Raw genomic sequence first — 19,953 nt, 5'->3', positions numbered from 1 at the left:
TTGGTGATCTGGCAAGAGTTCCTTGCATTTACAAATTATTCATGAAGCAAAAAAAACTAGAGAATTGGAATAAAGGTTAATCCAATTTTTAATGGGAGAGTTAGCTGTAATTAATGTTTAACAAATTTACTGACCCTAATTAATTTATGAATATATCTTAATGTCCTCAGATAAACATTAAATTTATGGTAACAGAATAACCTATGTTAAAAAATTTTTCTTATATTATGACTTCTAATTTAATCATGCAAATATTCCAAATTTTTACTGTGTACTATGTAAAATATTTTAAAAGTATGTGGATAAAACACATTGATGGGCAGCAAAGCAAACATACAAAATATTTGTGCTTCTGGGTTGTATTCTTCTAAAATGTTACATCATTGAAGTCAGTTTCTTTTGATTCTTTTTGATCAAATGGTACCATACTGCAGATTGTGAATCGAAACAACTGTCAGACCCAAACTCTTGTTCTCTCAGAACACCACCAAGTGACATTTGCACCGGTATACACTATAATGAAAACAATGCTACCTTCCTCTAATAAAAGATTAAAATAATCACTGTGGAAAATATTGTTTAATAACCTGTTATCCAATAGATTAGATGGTAACTTTTGTTACTTATTCTATCAAGAAGTACTCTATTTTAAGCAATATTTTCGTATTTTTCTATTTCTTATATGCATTGCATAGCACACATTAGGAAGTGTGAGAAGCAATGTCATTGACAAAGAAATACCATGTTGTTCAACAGATATAAACTTTTCTTCAGTAAATGTGTTCCCTTCCAGCTGCCCAGTATATTCCAAGCTGTCTGGGATGAGTTCCTCGGCAGAATTCATGGTATTAACTCCAAATGTAAATACAACTGCCACTTATCTCAATGACACATTTTTCCATTACAACCTCATCCAAAAGAGCAAATACAAGTTATTTTAGCAAAATGATTATCACCATTTATAACATTGAAACTAACAGTTGTCATTATTAAATTTCACAGCCCTCAAATCATGCAGGATTTGATAGATCTTAGCACTTCCTTTGCCAGAAATTTTAGTTTATTGACCTCCTGATTAATTACATCATTGAAATGTATAAAGCAGAACGAATTCACACAATACAAAGAGATGAATTCACAATATTATTATTTGCTAACCTTTCCCAGGCAAATTACCTTCTATTGTTACAAAAATTTTGAGGCAATTTTCAACTGATTGCGGTAATATAAAAGCAGTCCTCTAGATCTGAGAATTCATCTCTTTTCAGTACTCCTGGTATTTTTAACAAATGTATGCCAATAGGTACTGATCACAAGGTTCATTCCATGAGTTAGAGGTCTCAGTCAGAATTGAATCCTACACTAAGGTGCTATACGAACACAGCATAGAAAGCCTCTAATTTTGAAATGAATCGCAATACTTTGAAGGGTCATTGAATTTCTCCCTGAACCTTGATTAATGTTTATCCTTCAATGAAGTATACATAAAACAATCACATAATCATCATCCTGTTATCTTTCGCAGAAGCCTACTGAGGATGTTTTGGCTGTGGAATTGCCGGAGTACGTACCTCTGCCGATACAGAAGCAGGTGGTGTAGGTACACATGAATAGCACACAAAGAAGTCTTATGTGAATATAATTATCTCTGCATAGTAGAAAAAAATCCTATTAAACCTTCAAGCACAACAAAACCCCTACCTCAGCAGAAATGTTTTGTTTTTGTTTCCCTTTATTTCCACATCACACGGAATCTGGACTCCACTGTAATATTGTTCTATGGTTCCCTGTGGTGCAGTTTGTTCTACTCAGTTATTTGTTAGTAAGCAGGTGAAAGCATCACACATCCAAAATGATTACATCAACTGAAAGCACATTAGGATTTCCTCAGGGTAACTTGTGAGTAAATGCCTTTCGGTATTGTCCGAACTCTGAAAATTTTGTAGTTACTTAGCTTAACTTCCTGATGATGGGTATGCATTTTTAGTGATTTTGTTATGTTCTAAGCGTGACCTATATTCAAATAAATTCCTTTGTGTAACATTTAAATACAATACCATAACCACGTATTTTAACTACGTTAAAATAGCCCAGAAATTAATTTTAAGTTTGTCATGCGCAGAAGGAAATTAAACTCTGTAGTGAGTAATATTGTAAAGAGCCTTCTGTAAAACTCAGCATATCTCACTTCTGAGTAATTAGAAATTCATTAAGGCTCGCAGTAATGTGCACACACAATCATCTGTTGGCAATACGATGATTATAAATTTTATGTACTTAGCTAGTTTAGAGTAGGGGATCCAGCTTTAAACAGCAAGACAGCAACTCCAGAGAATCTAAACTTTTATCTATGTTGATACAAAGCAGTATAGTTGTGCACTCTTAGTGCACTTAAACATAGTTCTTAAAGTGCACAAAGAGGAAGTGCCTTAAAAATAAATAATGAATATTATCAGCAGGAAGTGTCTGGGTGGCTACGAGGTTAGTGAATGACATTAGGAGAAAACTGGAGCTATTTTGCTGCAATTACTTAAGCTATTTGGGTTAATGACTGTTTCTACTGATGTTCGTTTGGATGTCTCATACTGCTGGGCTCATTAAATCCACCAACGCAGTTTCACTGCTGATGTTGCTGGCACTTAATAGTTCAAGGAATAATTTTTCAGCCCAGCATAAACATTTAAAAGCTGTCTGCTTGTTTTATTTTTTTCTCTAATACTTTCCTCTTCCGCTTCTTAAAATATTGACTTTTGTTGGCACCGATTTCTACAAGCACCACTTATCTTTCAGCACCGTGGACAAACAACCACTTTCCACCTCACGGGCTCACTCAGGATCTCCTCACCTGTGCTGATGTGATCGGCAGAAATCCTGAATGAGCTGGATCCCAATGTCCACTCACTTTTTAAACTTTCCACAGTCCTACAAAACCATTTCATAAGCATTCTACAAATTCCTTCCCTTGGGATCCAGCACCAAACTGATCTTCCTAGTCTACCTACATATTGAAATAACCTATGACCACTGTAAAATAGTCTTTCTTACCTGCCTTTCCTATCTTCCATTGTAGTTTGCTGCATTTAAGATCTTTTTACCCTTGAGATTCTATCCGCAAGAATTCTACATGTTCTGATCCTAAACGACATTTTGCAAAGGATTTGATTTCATGTTCTTCCACAGAGTAACACCAGACCCTTTGTCCACCTGGCTATCTTTTTGATTGGATCTGCATCCTTGAGTGTTAAGCTTCCAGCTGTGATCTTCTTTCACGCACAACGCTGTGATGCCCTCAGCATCAATTTCTAACTGCATTGTAAGCTCATCAATCTTTGTTCACATACAAAATGCATTCAAAAATACCCCCTTCAGTCCTACATTCACTTCTCTTCCTCTTTAATTTGTCTCCATGTTGCCTGAAGTTAAATCCTCATTCTTTCCAAACTTTGTCTTTTTTTTATTATTCTGGAGACTTCAGTAACCTCTCATGCACTCTCGTTCCCTTTTACTCCATACATACTTTTGTAATCTGTTGAACCTACCCCACTATTTAGTTTAAAGCCCCAGTCATGTGATTTGCAAGGACACAGGTCTCACTACGGTTCAGGTGCAGAACAGCTCTCTCCTTCCCCAATATTGGTACCAATGTTGCACACAGTTTTATTCTACGAGGGGTGATTGTTATGTTCATGGCCTAGGGCAGGAGGAGATGAGTTATACAGCTCTCGTTACATGCACATGCAGGTCAACTCTTTGATTATGCAGAAAGTTTGAAGTTAATAACTCATCGCCTTCTACCTTAGGGCACAAACTTATCAATCACCCTGATGAGTTATTAACTAATGAGTTATTAACTTCAAATTTTCTGCATAATCACTCAAACAGTTGAACTGCACGTGCATGTAACAAGAGCTGTATAACTCAACTCCTTCTACCCTAGGCCATTAACTTATCTATCACCCCTGCTATGGACACTTTCTGGAGGTCCAAGATCCGTATGCTCCATGACTGCTGGACTAAGTGTATAAATGTAAGAGGGGACTATGTTGAAAAATAAATGTGCTAGGCTTTCTAAAGTTGACTCCTTCTACCCTAGGCCACAAACTAATCAATCACCCCTCGTAGTTTGCAAAGTTCACTCAAATCCTTTTAAATTTCACCTACACTACTCTATGTGGTGAATTACTCCATATTATCTGCAAAAGAAAAACTCTATTTGGAACAATGGAAGTGGCTCTTCTCCAATGAACTTCTGTACTATTGGAACAGTCTTGCTATTCAGAAATTTCCATCAGTTCCTGATCTCCTTTGCCTGATTTTTTATCATTGTGTGAAAACGTGTGCCAACATCTAGTTCAACAGAAACATGGAAAAAATAATCAAATTCAATAACTAAAATCTCTTTGTGAAACAAAGAGTTGGCAGATGATAAGTAAATGTGAAATGAAGATAACAATAAAAAGAATTGTGGAAGTGATGAAATTTATTGGAGTCATAGATTGCACATTTACCAGGGATCCCCATTACGTTTGAAATCTTTCAGTTGATAAGAACTGGCTGGGTTTTTTATTTTACTGGGTAAAGTAGTACACCGTTCATTAAAGAACAAAATGCAGCAAAAGTAATTTTCCTCCCTTAACTTTCACTCTTCTGGAACAAAATGGTAAGATATAGAACAATTATTAACATACATATTTTTTTGAAAATAAATACTGGTTGTTTGTTGAAAAATTTTGACTATGAGATTTCTTCAAAGTGGAAACAAAATTGAAGTGACTAAGTGAATGACAGGTAGTAGAACCATTGTCTCACAGGCCCCGGTGATTCAGGTTGATTACAGACCTCTGTTACCAGTCGTGTGCAGTTTCCACATTCTTTCCATCCCCGCACGTTTCCTCTGAGCGCTCTGGTTTCCTGCCCACATCCCAAAGACTTGTAGCCTGGCTGCCCTAAATTTGCCCTTAGCATGGCAGTGAATGGTAGAATGTGGGGAGAAAATAATGGAATTGGTGAAGGATTAGTGTAATGGATGGTAGATTGTGGACATGAACTTGGTAGGACAAGGAAACAGTTTTCATGCTGTATACTCCCCAAGTAGGTCTTCTTTAAAATATTATACAGCTCCAAAGGTATAATCCTTGCTCTAATTTAAAAGGAAGTTTACTTACTTTTTCTTTTCTCCTAAGAGGATTTGGTGGGATTTGCCTGCTGAAGCCCCAGATCCCTGACTCTGGCCACCATCAGATAGTAAACTATCTGTTTCAAAATGAAATGTAGCCTCTTGCTCTGATCTTTGGCTTGGATTTTCAAAGAAGTCATTTTCGTTCCAGACTCCAACTGTACCATCTATTGCCTGGTACTTTATCCCGATGGAGACGCAGGTCTAGACAAAAAGAAAGGAGAAAATGAACACCAGGAACTGCAAGCCAGAGCAGAAACACATTATTCTTTCTCTAATCACTGATAAAGGATTTTAAGCAGGATGAATCTAGCTAGTTAATCTGTATATAGTTTCATAAGCATAGATATAAGTACAATACTTACATGATGTTAATATTCATTGAATGAAAATGAATAGTACCTAAATGAATGCTCACATTTATTTGCAAGGATGTTATACTGAAGCTTTATAAGACATTGGTCAGATTGTATTTTGATGACTGTGGGCTTTACTCACTGGGGTTTAGAAGATTTAGGGGCATCTCATTAAAACTTTGATAGAATGGATGTTGAGATGATGTTTCCAATAACCAGGGAGTCTAGAACCAGAAAGCACAGCCTCAGAATGCAAGGATGTTACTTTAAAACAGAGATGAGGATGCTGAATATATGGAATTCATTGCTATAGCTGGCTGTGGCTGTTTGGTATATTTAAAGCAGAGATTGATGGGCTCTTGTTTAATATGGGTGTCAAAGATTATGGGGAGAAGGCAGAACAGGATTGAGAGGGATAATAAATTAGCAGACTCGATGGGCCGAATGGGCAGATCAGCTTCCGTGTCTTATGTTCTTATGCTCAATGTAAATTTATTATCGAAGTACACATACGTCGCCATATACAATCCCGAGAAACATTTTCTTGCGAGTACACTCAATAAAAACCAATAACCATAATTGAATCAATGAAAGACTGCACCAACAGAATGAACAGCTAGTGAACAAAAACAGCAAATTGTGCAAATACAAGAAAGGAAAAAATAAAATAATAAATAAATAAGCAATAAATATTGAGAACGTGAGATGAAGAGTCCTTGAATGTGACTCCAAAGTTTGTGGGAACAATTTCATGTTGGGGTGAGTATAGTTATCCTTTCTGGTTCAACACCCTGATGGTTGAGGGGTAATAATTGTTCCCAATCCTGGTGGTGTGAGTCCTGAGCCTCCTATACATTTTTCCTGATGGCAGCAGTGAGAAGAAAGCATGGCCTGGATGTGGGGGTCCCCGATGAAGGATGCTGCTTTCCTGTGACAACACTCCATGTAGATGTGTTCAATGATGAAGAGGGCTTTACCTGTTATGGTGTGGGCCATATTCACTGCTTTTGTAGGATTTTCCATTCAAGGACATTGGTGTTTCTATACCAGGTTGTGATGTAAACAGTCAGCATACTTTCCACCACACACCTATAGAAGTTAATCAAGGCTTTTCAATGTCACGCTTGATCTTCGTAAACTGACGTACTTTCTTTGTAATCACTCTTACGTGCTGGGCCCAGGGCAGTTCTTCTGAAATGAAAACACTGAGGAAGTTAAAGTTGCTGATCTTCTCCACTTCTGATCTCCTGGTGAGGACTGGCTTGTGGACCTCTGGTTAGCTCTTCCTAAAGTCAGTAATCAGCTCCTTGGTCTTGCTGACATTGAGTAAGAAGTTAATGTTGTTAGATCACAAGACATGGTAGCAAAATTAGTCCATTCAGCCCATTGAGTCTGTTCTGCCAGTTGATCATGGCTGATCCATCTCCCTCTAAATCTCATTCTCCTGCCTGCTCCCTGTACCCTTTCAACTCCTGACTTATTAAGAATCTATTAACCTCCGTATTAAATACATGCAATGATCTGGTCTCCGCAACTGCCTGTGGCAATGGATACCTCTAGCTGGCTAAAGGAATTCCTCCTCTTCTCCATTCTATATGGACGTCCTCTATTCTGACGTTGTGCCTCTTGCTCCTAGACTCCCCTATTCCTTTACACATCTAGCCTATTCAACATTTGATGGGTTTCAATGAGATCCCTCCTCATTCTTCTAAATTCCAGCAAGTACAGGCAGAGAGCAATCAAATGCTCCTCATATGATAAGCCTTTCATTCCTGGAATCATTTTTGTCAACCTCTATTGAACTGCCTCCAATGTCAGCACGTTCTTTCTTAGATAGAGGCCTCACTGGTGCCTTATAAAGCCTCAGCAATATATCCTTGTTTTTATATCCTAGTCCTCTTGAAATGAATGCTAGTGTTGCATTTGCCTTCCTCATTACTAATTCAACCTGAAAATTAACTTTAGGGAATCCTGATTGAGGACTCCTAGGTCCTGTGGCCCCTCAGATTTTAAAAAATTTTCTTCCCATTTAGAAAAACAGTCTAAACTTTTATTGTTTCTACCAAAGAGCATGGCCATACATTGTGTTCCATCTGCCACTACTTAACCCATTCTCCAAACCTGTCTCGGTCCCTCTGCAGCCTCCCTGCTTCCTCAGCACTATCTGCCCCTCCACCTGTCTCTTGTATCGTCCATAACCGTGGGCACAAAGCTATAATTTATGTCATCCAGATTATTAGTAGGCAATGTAAAACAAAGCAGTCCCAACATCAACCCCTGCAGAACACCACTAGCCACCGACAGCCAATCAGAAAAGGTTCCTTATATTACCAATCTTTGCTTCCTGCCAATACTCTATCCATGCTTAGTATCTTCCTTGCAATATCATGGGCTCCTACCTTGCTAAGCAGCCTTATATACGGCACCTTCTTTACAATCCAAGTACACAACATTCGCTGATTCTACTTTATCTATCCTGCTTATTATTTCCTTGAAGAATTGATTTCAGATTTGTCAGGCAAGATTTTCCTTTTAAGGAAACCATGCTGACTTTGGTCTATTTTACCATGTGCCTCCAAGTACCCTGAAACCTCATCCTTAACAATTGGCCTAGAATTTCCTTTCTACTGTCTCCTTTTCTTCTTGAAGAGTGACATTTGCAACTTTCCAGTCTTCCAGTACCATGCCAGAATCTAGTGATTCTTGAAATATCATTACTAATGCCTCCATAATCTATTCAGCTACCTCTTTCAGAACCCTGGGGTGTAGTCCATCTGGTCTGGGTGATTTACCTAACTTCTGAATTTTCAGCTTCCCAAGGACCTTCTCCCGAGTAATAACAATTGCACTCACTTCAGCCCTCTGACAGTCTTGAACTTCTGGCATACTGCTAGTGACTTCCACAGTGAAGACTAATGCAAAATACTTATTCAGATCATCCACCATTTCCTTGTGCCCCATTACTACCTCTCCAGTGTCATTTTCCAGTAGATAAAATCTACTCTCACCTCTCTTTTACAGTTTATATTGCATATCTGAAAAAACTTTTAGATTCTTCTTTGATATTATTGGCTAATTTACCTTTCTATTCCTTCTGTTCCCTCCTTATCATCTTTTCAGTTGCCTTCTGTAGTTTTTAAAGCTTATGAATCCTCTAACTACCCACTATTTTTTGCTCTATAATATGCCGTCTTTTGCTTTTATGTTGGCTTTGCCTTCTCTTGTCAGCCACGGTTGTGTCATGTTGTCTTTAGAATTCTTCTTCTTTGGGATGTATCTATCCTGCACCTTCCAAATTGCTCCCAGAAACTCCAGACATTGCTGCTCTGTTGTCATCCACAGACAGACAGACATACTTTATTTATCTGCCAGACGATGCTGAGGATGTTCTACAAGTCTGTGGTGGCCAGTGCTATCATGTTTGCTGTTGTGTGCTGGGGCAGCAGGCTGAGGGTAGCAGACACCAACAGAATCAACAAACTCATTCGTAAGGCCAGTGATGTTGTGGGGGTGGAACTGGACTCTCTGACAGTGGTGTCTGAAAAGAGTTTGATGTCCAAGTTGCATGCCATCTTGGACAATGTCTCCCATCCACTCCATAATGTACTGGTTAGGCACAGGACTACGTTCAGCCAGAGACTCATTCCACTGAGATGCAACACTGAGCGTCATAGGAAGTCATTCCTGCCTGTGGCCATCAAACTTTATCACTCCTCCCTCGAAGTGTCAGACACCCTAAGCCAATAGGCTGGTCCTGGACTTATTTCCACTTGGCATAATTTACTTATTATTATTTAATTATTTATGGTTTTATATTGCTATATTTCTACACTATTCTTGTTTGGTGCGACTGTAACAAAACCCAATTTCCCTCGGGATCAATAAAGTATGTCTGTCTGCCTGTATCCCTGCTCATGTCCTCTTCCATTGAACTTTGGCCAGCTCCTCTCTCATGCTACTGTAATACCCTTTACTCCACTGTATGCTGATACATTTGACTTCAGCATTTCACTCTCAAATTGCAGGGTGAATTCTAACTTATTATGATCACTGTCTTCTAAGGGTTCCTTTACCTTAAGCTCCGTAATCAAATCCAGTTCATTACACAACACCCAATTCATAATAGCTGATCTCTAGTGGGCTCAACCATAAACTGCTCTAAAAAGCCACCTTGTAGGCATTCAACAAATTGTCTCTCTTGGGATTCAAAATCAGCACCAATCTGATTTTCCCGATCTACCTGCACACTGAAATCCTCCATGACTGTTGTAACATTGTCCCTTTGACATGCATTTTCCTGGCTCCTGTTCAGAGACCTGTATAAAACTCCCATCAGGATCTTTTTACCCTTGCAGCTTAACTCTACTCACAATGATTCTACATCCTGCTTCTTTGTAAGGATTTGATTTCATTTTTTTTTACCAAAAGAGCCACACCGTTCTCTCTGACTACACTTTAGATACAAAATATTTACTTGGATGTTAAGGTCCCAACTATAACCTCAGACACAACTCAGTGACACCTACAATGTCATAACTGCTAATCACTAAATGCACTAAATCCACTATTTGCCATTCAAATATAACACCTTCGATCTTGTACTCATCATTTTTTTCGCTTTTAACCCCCTGCACTCTGCAACTCATCCCACTGACTCATCTACCTGTCCTTCCTGACAGTCGTACACACTGTCTCTGTTTGTGTACTGCCTGCCTGATTCTCAGGCTTATCACTCAGTTCCTATCTCCTTGTGGCGCCACTCAGCCAGATTTTCAACCTCCCTCCTGTATGCTGGCTCTTCACCACCTTTGATTTGGCCAATGACAGTGGTGTCATCAGCAAACCTGAATATGGCATTGGAGCTGTGCGTAGCCACACAGTCTTAAGTGTAAAGCAAGTAGAGCAGGGGCTGAGCACACAGCCTTGTGGAGTACTTGTGCTGATGGAGATTGTGGATTAGCTTTGAGGGGATGCCAAGCTGTAGTTGATAAACAGCAACCCAACGTATGTACTTTTGCTGTCCAGATGTTCCAGTATTGAGTGAAAAGCCAATAAAATTGCATCTGTTGTGGATGTGTTGTGCCGGTAGGCAAATTGGAGTGGGTCCAAGTCGCTTCACAGGCAGGAGTGGATGTGTTTCATCACTAACCTCTCAAAACACTTCATCTCTGTGGATGTAAGTACTAATGGAAGATAGACATTGAGGCAGATTACCACATTCTTCCCAGACACTGGTAAAATTGAAGTGCGTTTAAAGCAGTTGGGTACCTCCGACAGCCAAAGCAAGAGGTTAAAGATCTCAGTGAATACTAAAGACCAGAAGTCTTTAGAACTTGGCCAGGTGGCCCATCTGGGCTGGATGCTTTCTGTGAGTTCACCCTCCTGAAGGATGTTCTCACCTCAGCCTCAGAGACAGAAATTACAGGAACATCGGATGCTGTGGAAGTTAGTGACGGTTTCTCCATGTTTAGCCAGTCAATGCGAGCATAGAAGGCATTGAGATAATCTGGAAGTGAAGCCCTGTCACTTGATTTCACTTTGTAAGAGGCAAAGGCATTCAAGCCCTGCCACAGCTGTCGAGTATCCTTGATTGATTCAAGATTAGCCTGGAGTTGTCACTTTGCTTGTGAGATGGATTTCCGGAGATTGTACCTTGTAACTTTCTTAGTCACCAGACTTGAATAACTCTGATCCGGCCCTCAGCAGATTGTGGATCTCATGGTTCAACCAGAACTTCTAGTTGGGGGAGCCCCTGAATGATTTTGTGCGGACACATTCATTTATGACTATTTTTATGAAGTCTGTAACAATCACAGTGTAGTCATTCAAATCCAGAGATGTGTCCTAGAACATGGCCCAGCTCACTGACTCGAAAGAATGCCATACCTGCTCCTCTGCCTCCTGTGACCACTTCTTTGTTGTCCTTGCTCTTTAGCCTCTGTCTGTATGTAGGTAGGAGAAGGACAGCCAAATGATCAAATCTCCCAAAGTGTGGTCTGGGCATGGAATGGTAGGCATTTCTTATTTTAGTATTGAAGTTGGTCTAGTGCATTGGGATCTCTGTTGCCATAGGTTATACGTTGATGGTAATTGGGCAGGGATTTCTTCAAGCAAGCCTTACTGAAATCCCCGACTATGATTTGAAATGTGTCGAAGTGGACTTTATCTTGTTTGGTGACAGCATCAAAAGCCTGATTATAGTCGGCTGATGGTGGTAAGTAAACTGCGGTCAGGATCACGGAGGGAAACTCTCTTGGAAAATAGAATGGTCGGCATTTGATCCTTAGGTTCAAGGTTGGGGGAACAAGAGTATGACAAAACCGCCACATCGGAGCACCACAGAGTTTATCATGAAACACTGACCCCCACATTTTGCCTTTTCTGAATCAGCAGTACGGTCCATTCTGTGCATTGAGAAGCCTTCGGGTCTGATTGTCATATCTGGTGTACTCTGAGTAAGCCACTTCTTGGTAAAACACAAAACAGACAATTTTCTCATTTCACTTTGATACACAATCTTGCCTCAGGACCTCAATTTTGATCTCCAGCAACTGCGCATTTTCTAACAAGGTACTGGGTAGAGGGGGGCCTTGCTCCTCTGTGTTTCAGCCTGGCCTGGAGTCTCCCCGCTTCCAGCCATGGCAATGAACCTTTGTCCGCTTAAAGGTGCCACACCTGCTTGGTTGAGTGTTATGTCCGCTGATTACTTCTGAAGATCATGAAATCTGTAGTTCGTTAAGTTGAATTAAAAGTACATTGCTTAAAGGGAAACTACATGCTGCCAATGACATTGGGATTAATTGAAATGAGTTATATTTAGAAGTAAATATTGTACGCAGCCTACAGAGTATTGCCATGATTCACCAGCATCATCTTGGAGGTGCCAATATGACTTATAGTTTTACTCAAGCTTTACAGTCATTGAGCAAACAGTGAGTGTGATATGAAAATATTCTTCTATTTTTTACACTAAGTTGTGTTCTTCAATGTGGGCATGGTACAAACTTAAAAAACTAGTTTATTACTAAGCAACATTTCCAATTTAAATAACACACTTATTTGAAATACCATAAAATCTTATTTAAAGCACTTTAGACATAATTTATTAGTACCATTAGACAAAGAAAATTGTTAAAAGTTTTTTTTCTTCTATAGATTTAAGTTCTAGCTATTAATGTTCACTAATTCTATTTTGCCAATGCAGAATATTGCAGGTTACAGTATATGCCACATACTTGTCAACTTGTATAAAAGGAAAATATTAGAGCTTTAGAAAATTTTTTCATCTATTTGAATCCAAATAATGCATTGAAAAGAGATAACTATTTAATGAATATACTGCTGGTGGCTGGTAAAAAGACTCTTACCAGGAAATGGTTATCACAGGAGAGCCCAACCTTAAATGCATGCATGGAAATTACAATGGACATTTACAAAATGGAGAAGATAACAGCATCTGTTAATCATAAGTTGGACCAATTTGATTCATACTGGGAAAAATGGTTTAACTACATAACACCTCATAGGCCTGATTTTATTCTCACAAATCAACAAATATGTTGTAAAAAAAAAATCACTCCCTCCTTGTACATAGTTTTCTCCTTTCGCTTGTTCTTTCTTTCCTCGCTTTTCTATAAGTGTATACCTCAGATAAACATTATGTGGACATTTGTGGCATATATGACTATATGATATTTATGTACAATATCTGAAATATATCTTATGGAAATGTTTGTTTGATGATGAACTTCAATAAAAAATAAATTACAAAAAAAAAGAGAGCAAGATCTTCCTGCTGATAATGGACATAAAAAGCATGGGTAAACCCAGACAAGCTGCTTGAGGAAAGAATAGTTCCAGATAATCAAGTGCAGTAGAATTATGGAGTCTATCAAAAGCAAAAGGGAATGTGGAAAGTCCATAAATTTCTCAACCTATTTTTGATGTCTGCTACTGTGTATTAGATACAACAGATTATGATCTGAAGACTAATCAAAGGTAATGTATGCCAGTTGAATCAGATCCTCTCTGATTCTAATGAAATGATGAACATTGATTCCTTCCATCCAATGGCCAGCTGTTAGATCTCCTTTAACTAGATACACTGTAATCATCAGAGGCCAATAAGATTACTATGCCATACAAAAATTACTTTGGAATAACTCACATTCTGATTGACGATAAGATATAGGAGCAGAAGTAGACCATTTGGCCCATCGAGTCTGCTCTGCCATTCAATCATGGGCTGATCCAATTCTTCCAGTCATCCCCACTCCCCTGCTTTCACCCCATATCTAATCTGTTCAGGCTTTTTAACATTCAGAATGTTTCCATGAGATCCTTCCTCTTTCTCCTGAACTCCAGGGAATACAGCACAAGAGCTGTCAGATGTCCCTCATACGGTAAACCTTTCATTCCTGGAATCATTTTTGTGAATCTTCTCTGAACCTTCTCCAATGTCAGTATATCCTTTTTTAAAAAAAGGAGCCCAAAACTGCACACAATACTCCATGTGTGGTCTCATGAGTGACTTAGAGCTTCAACATCACATCCCTGCTCTTATATTCTATACCTTTGGAAATTAATGCCAACGTTGCATTCACCTTCTTCACAACTGACTCAACCTGGAGGTTAACCTTTAGGGTATCTTGCACAAGGACTTCCAAGTCCTTTTGCATCTCTGCACTGTGAATTCTCTCCCCAACTAAATAATAGATTGGCTCAAAAGAAATTCTTTATTATGGAAGCACAGATCCAAAGGGTAAATGCATTGATTTCTCAGAATGGATTATAATACTGGATCCAATCCTTCGCTTCTCTCAACCTTTAAACATAGTTTCCAAACTGGGATTGTGGGATTAAATTTGCTGTAAATGACAGTTTTGTTATAGATGAATATAATGTGATCAAGACCAGAAAAAAAGTGGTAATTTACTTTCGGCCATGCAAGAACAGGAGCAACCTTTTGTTGTATTCTGCTTTCCAGATGTGGGTCTACTGAAGCTGTAGATTATATTCACATTGTGATTAAGCATAAATTTTACCCAATGAGTAGAGTATAAACTGGCATTAATTATGAAAGACATAGAAAACCAACTCTGGATCTCCTACTTTAAATAAATCTTTTTTTTAAAGACCGAAGATCTTGAACAAATGCAAAAATGCTGTTCCCTATTTCCAGTTCCTCCGCCTCCGCCGCATCTGCTCCCAGGCTGAGGCTTTCTATTCCTGAGCATCTCAAATGTCCTCTTTCTTTAATGATTGTGGTTTCCCTTCTGTCGTCGTCAATGGTGCCCTCACACGCATCTCCTCCACTTCCCACACTTCGGCACTCACCCCATCCTCCCGTCACCACAACAGGAACCAAGTTCCCCTTGTCCTCATCTACCACCCCACCGGCCTCTGGATCCAGCATATTATCCTCCGCAACTTCTGCCACCTTCAACAGGACCCCACCACTAAGCACATCTTTCCCTCTCTACCTCTCTCCGCTTTCCACAGAGATCATTCCCTCCGCAACTGCCTGGTCCACACATCTCTCCCCACAGATCTCCCACCTGGTACTTAACCCTGTAAGCGTAAGTGCTACACCTGTCCTTACACCACCTCTCTTACCTCCATTCAGGGCCCTCCAGGTGAGTCCTTCCAGGTGAGGCAACACTTCACTCGTGAGTCTGTTGGGGTAATCTATTGCATCTGGTGCTCCCGGTGCGGCCTCCTCTACATCGGCGAGACCCGACACAGATTGGGGGACCGCTTCGTCGAGCACCTCCGCTCCGTCCGCCACAACAGACAGGATCTCCCGGTTGCCACCCACTTCAACTCTACTTCATATTCCCATTCGGACATGTCCATACATGGCCTCCTCTACTGCCATGATGGGGCCAAACTCAGGTTGGAAGAGCAACACCTCATATACCATCTGGGTCGTCTCCAGCCCCTTGGTATGAACATTGAATTCTCCAACTTCCAGTAATTCCCTCCCTCTCCCTTCCCCATCCCACTTTCACTCTGCCTCCTCTTCCAGCTGTCTATCACCTCTCATGATTCTACCTTCTTCTACTACCCATAGTGCTCTCCCCTTACATTCCTTCTTCACCTTTCCTGCCTATCCCCTCCCCCACCTCTTGATCTTTCCTCTTACTGGTTTTTCACCTGGCATCTTCCACCCTCCGTCCACCTTCTTTATAGGACCCCTGCCCACTCCTTCTTCAGTCCTGATGAAAGGTCTTGGCCTGAAACATTGACTGTTCATTTCCACTGATGCTGCCCGACCTGCTGAGTCCCTCCAGCGTGTTGTATATGTTGTCTTGAACTCTTATTTTCCCCTCTGTTCCCTTTATCCTTTAACATTCAGGTCTCTAAAAGCCAGATATGCAATCAAATCCATTTAAATCGTTTCCTTTGCTCCTAGATTGGCTTTAGCATTATTAATTCATGCTTTGTCCTTGCTCTTAAAACCAATTCTGAATAATGAGAAATGCACTAAAAAAGCAACATCAACTGAAACTTAAGTGAAGCTACTGGGGACCACAGATGGTGGAATCTGCAGCCACAAGCTACCTGAGCTGGAGGAGCTCAGTGAGTTGAGCAGAAGGGGGTGGGGGTTGTGGAGAAGAACTGTTGAAGTTTTGGGTCGAGGCCCTGCATTGGGACTAAGAGTGGAGAGGGGAGATGGCCAGTATAAAGAGATGGTGAGTGGTGCACCATGGTCAGAGTTGATTGGTGGACTGGGGTTTGGGGTTGGTGCTGAAGAATGATGGGCACATAGAGCTCGCTAAAGGAGAAGAGGGAGGTGTGGAGATGGGAAACAAAGGTAGGTGAATGATAGATGGAGGTAGACAAAAAAAAGGACAAATATAGTGCCAGGAGGATGGATGGATAGGTGAGGGTGAAGGTGGAGACAGCTGTTGGAGGGTGGTGAGCAGGTATGAAAAGTGCTGGAACCTGATAAATAAGGAAGAGGATAATAGGAACCATCATTGGCGAGGTGAAAGGCAGAAAGGACCAGCGTAACATAGGGGGAGAGTGGGGTGTGGGAGAACTGGTGAGCGATTGTTGAATGGACTCAGGAGAGGGAGGGGGTCAAAAATGGGAGGTAGTAGGAGGATAGGGAGAGGGGGAGGAAGAAAGGTGTTACTGAGAAAACTGGCTCATTCAGTTTTTAGTATGAAATGCCCAAGGGCTTGGTTTGGGACTGTTTTGAGATGAAAAAAAAAAACTTTTACTAAGCTAAAAGGTATGACTCTTTGAAATTGCAAAAAGAAAAAAAAAAATGTAGCTGCTGACAAAAATGAAAAAAATCCTCTTTTTCTAGGCAGCAGTTAAATTGGTATTGTGTTCTCATTCAGAGTTGAAAAACTATGCAGCCTCAAATAAAGGTGAGGTCATCTCAACTTCTTTATTTGGATTTGAACAATTAATCAGTTATGAGACCCAATTAAAAATCCAGGTACAATACTCAAGTATACATACCATATTCAAGCTGTAAGCACAATGACTGTGGAGATCACTTACAGTACATTGTATTGATTTAATTTTAATTTGTGCAAACAAGATAGAAAGGTAGCTTGAATATGGGATCAGGTTGGCTGTAATGGGAGCAACAACTGATGATGAAGGAACTCTAGTTTGCCTGGACAACAAACAAGAGACAATCTTTAGATGCTGGAAATCAAATTAATTCTCAGAAAATGCTGGAGGAACTCAGTGGGCCAGGCAGCATCTATGGAAACAAGTAAACAGTCGAAATTTCAGGCCAAAACCCTTCATCAGGAATGGAAAAAGAGATGAAAAGTCAGATTAAGAGGGTGGGGGGAGGGAAGGAAGAACTAAAAGGTAGAAGATGATTGGTGAAACTGGGAGGAGGGGAGGGGTGAAGTAAAGAGCTGGGAAGTTGCTGTGGAAGTCCTGTCCCTATACCCCTCCATTCCCCATCAGGAAGACCTCAAAGCTTTCCACTTACATCTGGATGCCAGACCCAAACGGTTCCCCTCCCCCACCACTCTTCTCTATCTGACGGAACTGGTCCTCACTCTCAATCATTTCTCCTTTGGCTCCTCTCACTTCCTTCAAACAAAAGTTGTAGCCAAGGACACTCAGATGGGTCCCAGCTATGCCTGCCTTTTTGTCAGTTACGTGAAACAGTCTATGTTCCACTCCTACACTGGTATCACTCCCCCACTTTTCTCACACTACACTGATGACCGCATTGGTGCTGTTTCCTGCACACATGCCAAGTTCGTTGATTTCATCAACTTTGCCTCCAGATTTCACCCTGCCCTCAAATTTATCTGGTCAATTTCTAGCACCACTTCCCACCCTGTCACTTGTAAAAATGCTATCCCCCTTCTCTCAATTCCTCCATCTCCACCTCATCTGCTCTCAGGATGAAGCTTTTCATTCTAGAAATGATGAGATGTCCTCCTTGTGCAAAGAAAGGGACTTTCCTTCCTCCACAATTAACCTTCCTCACCCACATCTCTTCCATGTTGTGCACATTTGCCTTCACCCATCCTATTGCTACCCCACCAGGGACAGAATTCCTCGTCCTCACCTATAAAACCCAATAAACTCTGCGTCCAGCGCATAATTCTCTGCAACTTTCGGCATCTCTAGTGGGATCCCATTTCCAAGCAGACTTTTCTCTCTCCCCACTTTCAGCAGGGATCACTCCATATATGAATTCCTTGTAAATTCATCCTCCCCACTGATCTCCCTTCTGATACTTAAGACCATAAGATATAGGAACAGAAGCAGGCCATTCGGCCCATCAAGTCTGCTCTGCCATTCAAACATGGGCTAATCCAATTTTTCCTGTCATCCCTACTCCCCTGCCTTCTCCCTGTACTCTTTGATGCCCTGGCTAATCAAGAACCTACCAACCTATCTATATCTGCCTTAAGTGCACCCAGTAACTTGGCCTCCACAGTTGCTTGTAGCAACAAATTCCACAAATTTACCACCCTTTGACTGAAGTAATTTCTCCACATCTCTGTTCTAAATGGATGCCCTTCAAACCTGAAGTTATGCCCTGTCGTCCTACATTCCCCTACCATAGGAAACAAGTTTGCCACATCTAATCTGTTCAGGCCTTTTAACATTTGGAATGTTTCTGTGAGATCCCCCCCTCATTCTCCTGAACTCCAGAGAATACAGCCGAAGAGCTGCCAGATATTCCTCATACGGTAACACACTCATTCCTGGAATCATTCTCGTGAATCCTCTCTGAACTGTCTCCTATGTCAATATATCCTTTCTAAAATAAGGAGCCCAAGGCTGCACACAGTACTCCAAGTGTGGTCTCATGAGTGCCTTATGGAGCCTCAACATCACAACCCTGCTCTTATATCCTATACCTCTGGAAACGAATGCCAGCATTGCATTCACCTTCTTCACAACCAACTCAACCTGGAGGTTAACCTTTAGGGTATCCTGCACAAGGACTCCCAACTCACCTTGCAGCTCTGCATTTTGAATTCTCTCTCCATCTAAATAATAGTCTGCCCCTTTCTTTCTTCCACCAAAGTGCATGACCATACACTTTCCAACATTGTATTTCATTTATCACTTCTTTGCCCATTCCCCTAAACTATCTTATTTTTGCAAGCAGAATAAGTGCCACACCTGCCCTTACACTTCCTCCCTCACTAGCATTCAGGGCTCCAAAAAGTCCTTCCAGGTAAGGTGACACTTCACCTATGAGTCTGTTGAGGTCATCTACTGTATCCAGTGTTCCTGGTGAGGTCTTCTGTATATCGGTGAGACCTAACGAAGACTGTGCTCCATCTGCCAGAAAAAGCAAGATCGCCCAGTGGCCACCCACGTCAATTCTACTTCTCATTCCCATTCCAATGTGTCAGTCCACTGTCTCCTCTACTGCCATGATGCCCCATTCAGGTTGGAGCAGCAACACCTTATATTCTGTCTGGGTAGCCTGCAACCTGATGGCATGAACATCGATTTCTCAAACTTCTGATAATTGCCCCCACTCCTTCACCATTCCCATTTCCCTCTCTTACCTTATCTCCTTATCTGTCCATCACTTCTCTCTGGTGCTCCTCCCCCATTCTCTTTCTTCTATGGCCTTCTGCCCTCTCCTATCAGATTCCCCCTTCTCCAGCTCTTTATCTCTTTCAACAATCAACTTCCCAGCTCTTTACTTCACCACTCCCCCAGTTCCAGTTTCACCCACTGCCTTGTACCTCTTCCTCCCCTCCCCCACCTTCCTACTCTGAGTTCTCATCTCTTTCTCCAGTCCTGATGAAGGGTCTTGGTCTGAAATGCCGACTGATCATGTCGATGATACCTGGCCTGCTTAGTTCCTCCAGCATTTTGTATGCACTGCTTTGCATGGATGTGGTTTGATTCCTACTGCTGAATTATGTATTACATTAGTGATGTTTTTGTTTCAGATATGCA

At 40.8% G+C, this 19,953-nt stretch overlaps 1 protein-coding gene across 10 annotated transcripts in view; it reads right to left on the bottom strand.

The window, feature by feature from the left end:
* otofa (otoferlin a) overlaps positions 1-19,953 on the bottom strand; it is a 360,719-nt gene that overhangs the window by 169,960 nt on the left and 170,806 nt on the right. For all 10 annotated transcript variants that reach the window (XM_073057032.1, XM_073057034.1, XM_073057037.1 and 7 more), the window contains exon 5: positions 5,166-5,380. In XM_073057032.1, coding sequence (XP_072913133.1) covers positions 5,166-5,380 — 215 coding nt within the window. The remainder of the gene's footprint in view (positions 1-5,165; positions 5,381-19,953) is intronic.

This window comes from Hemitrygon akajei, chromosome 9, assembly GCF_048418815.1.
Source record: "Hemitrygon akajei chromosome 9, sHemAka1.3, whole genome shotgun sequence".
NCBI lineage: Eukaryota > Metazoa > Chordata > Chondrichthyes > Myliobatiformes > Dasyatidae > Hemitrygon > Hemitrygon akajei.
Note: the sequence above shows the minus strand (reverse complement) of the source record. Positions and strands in the feature narration are given on the sequence as shown.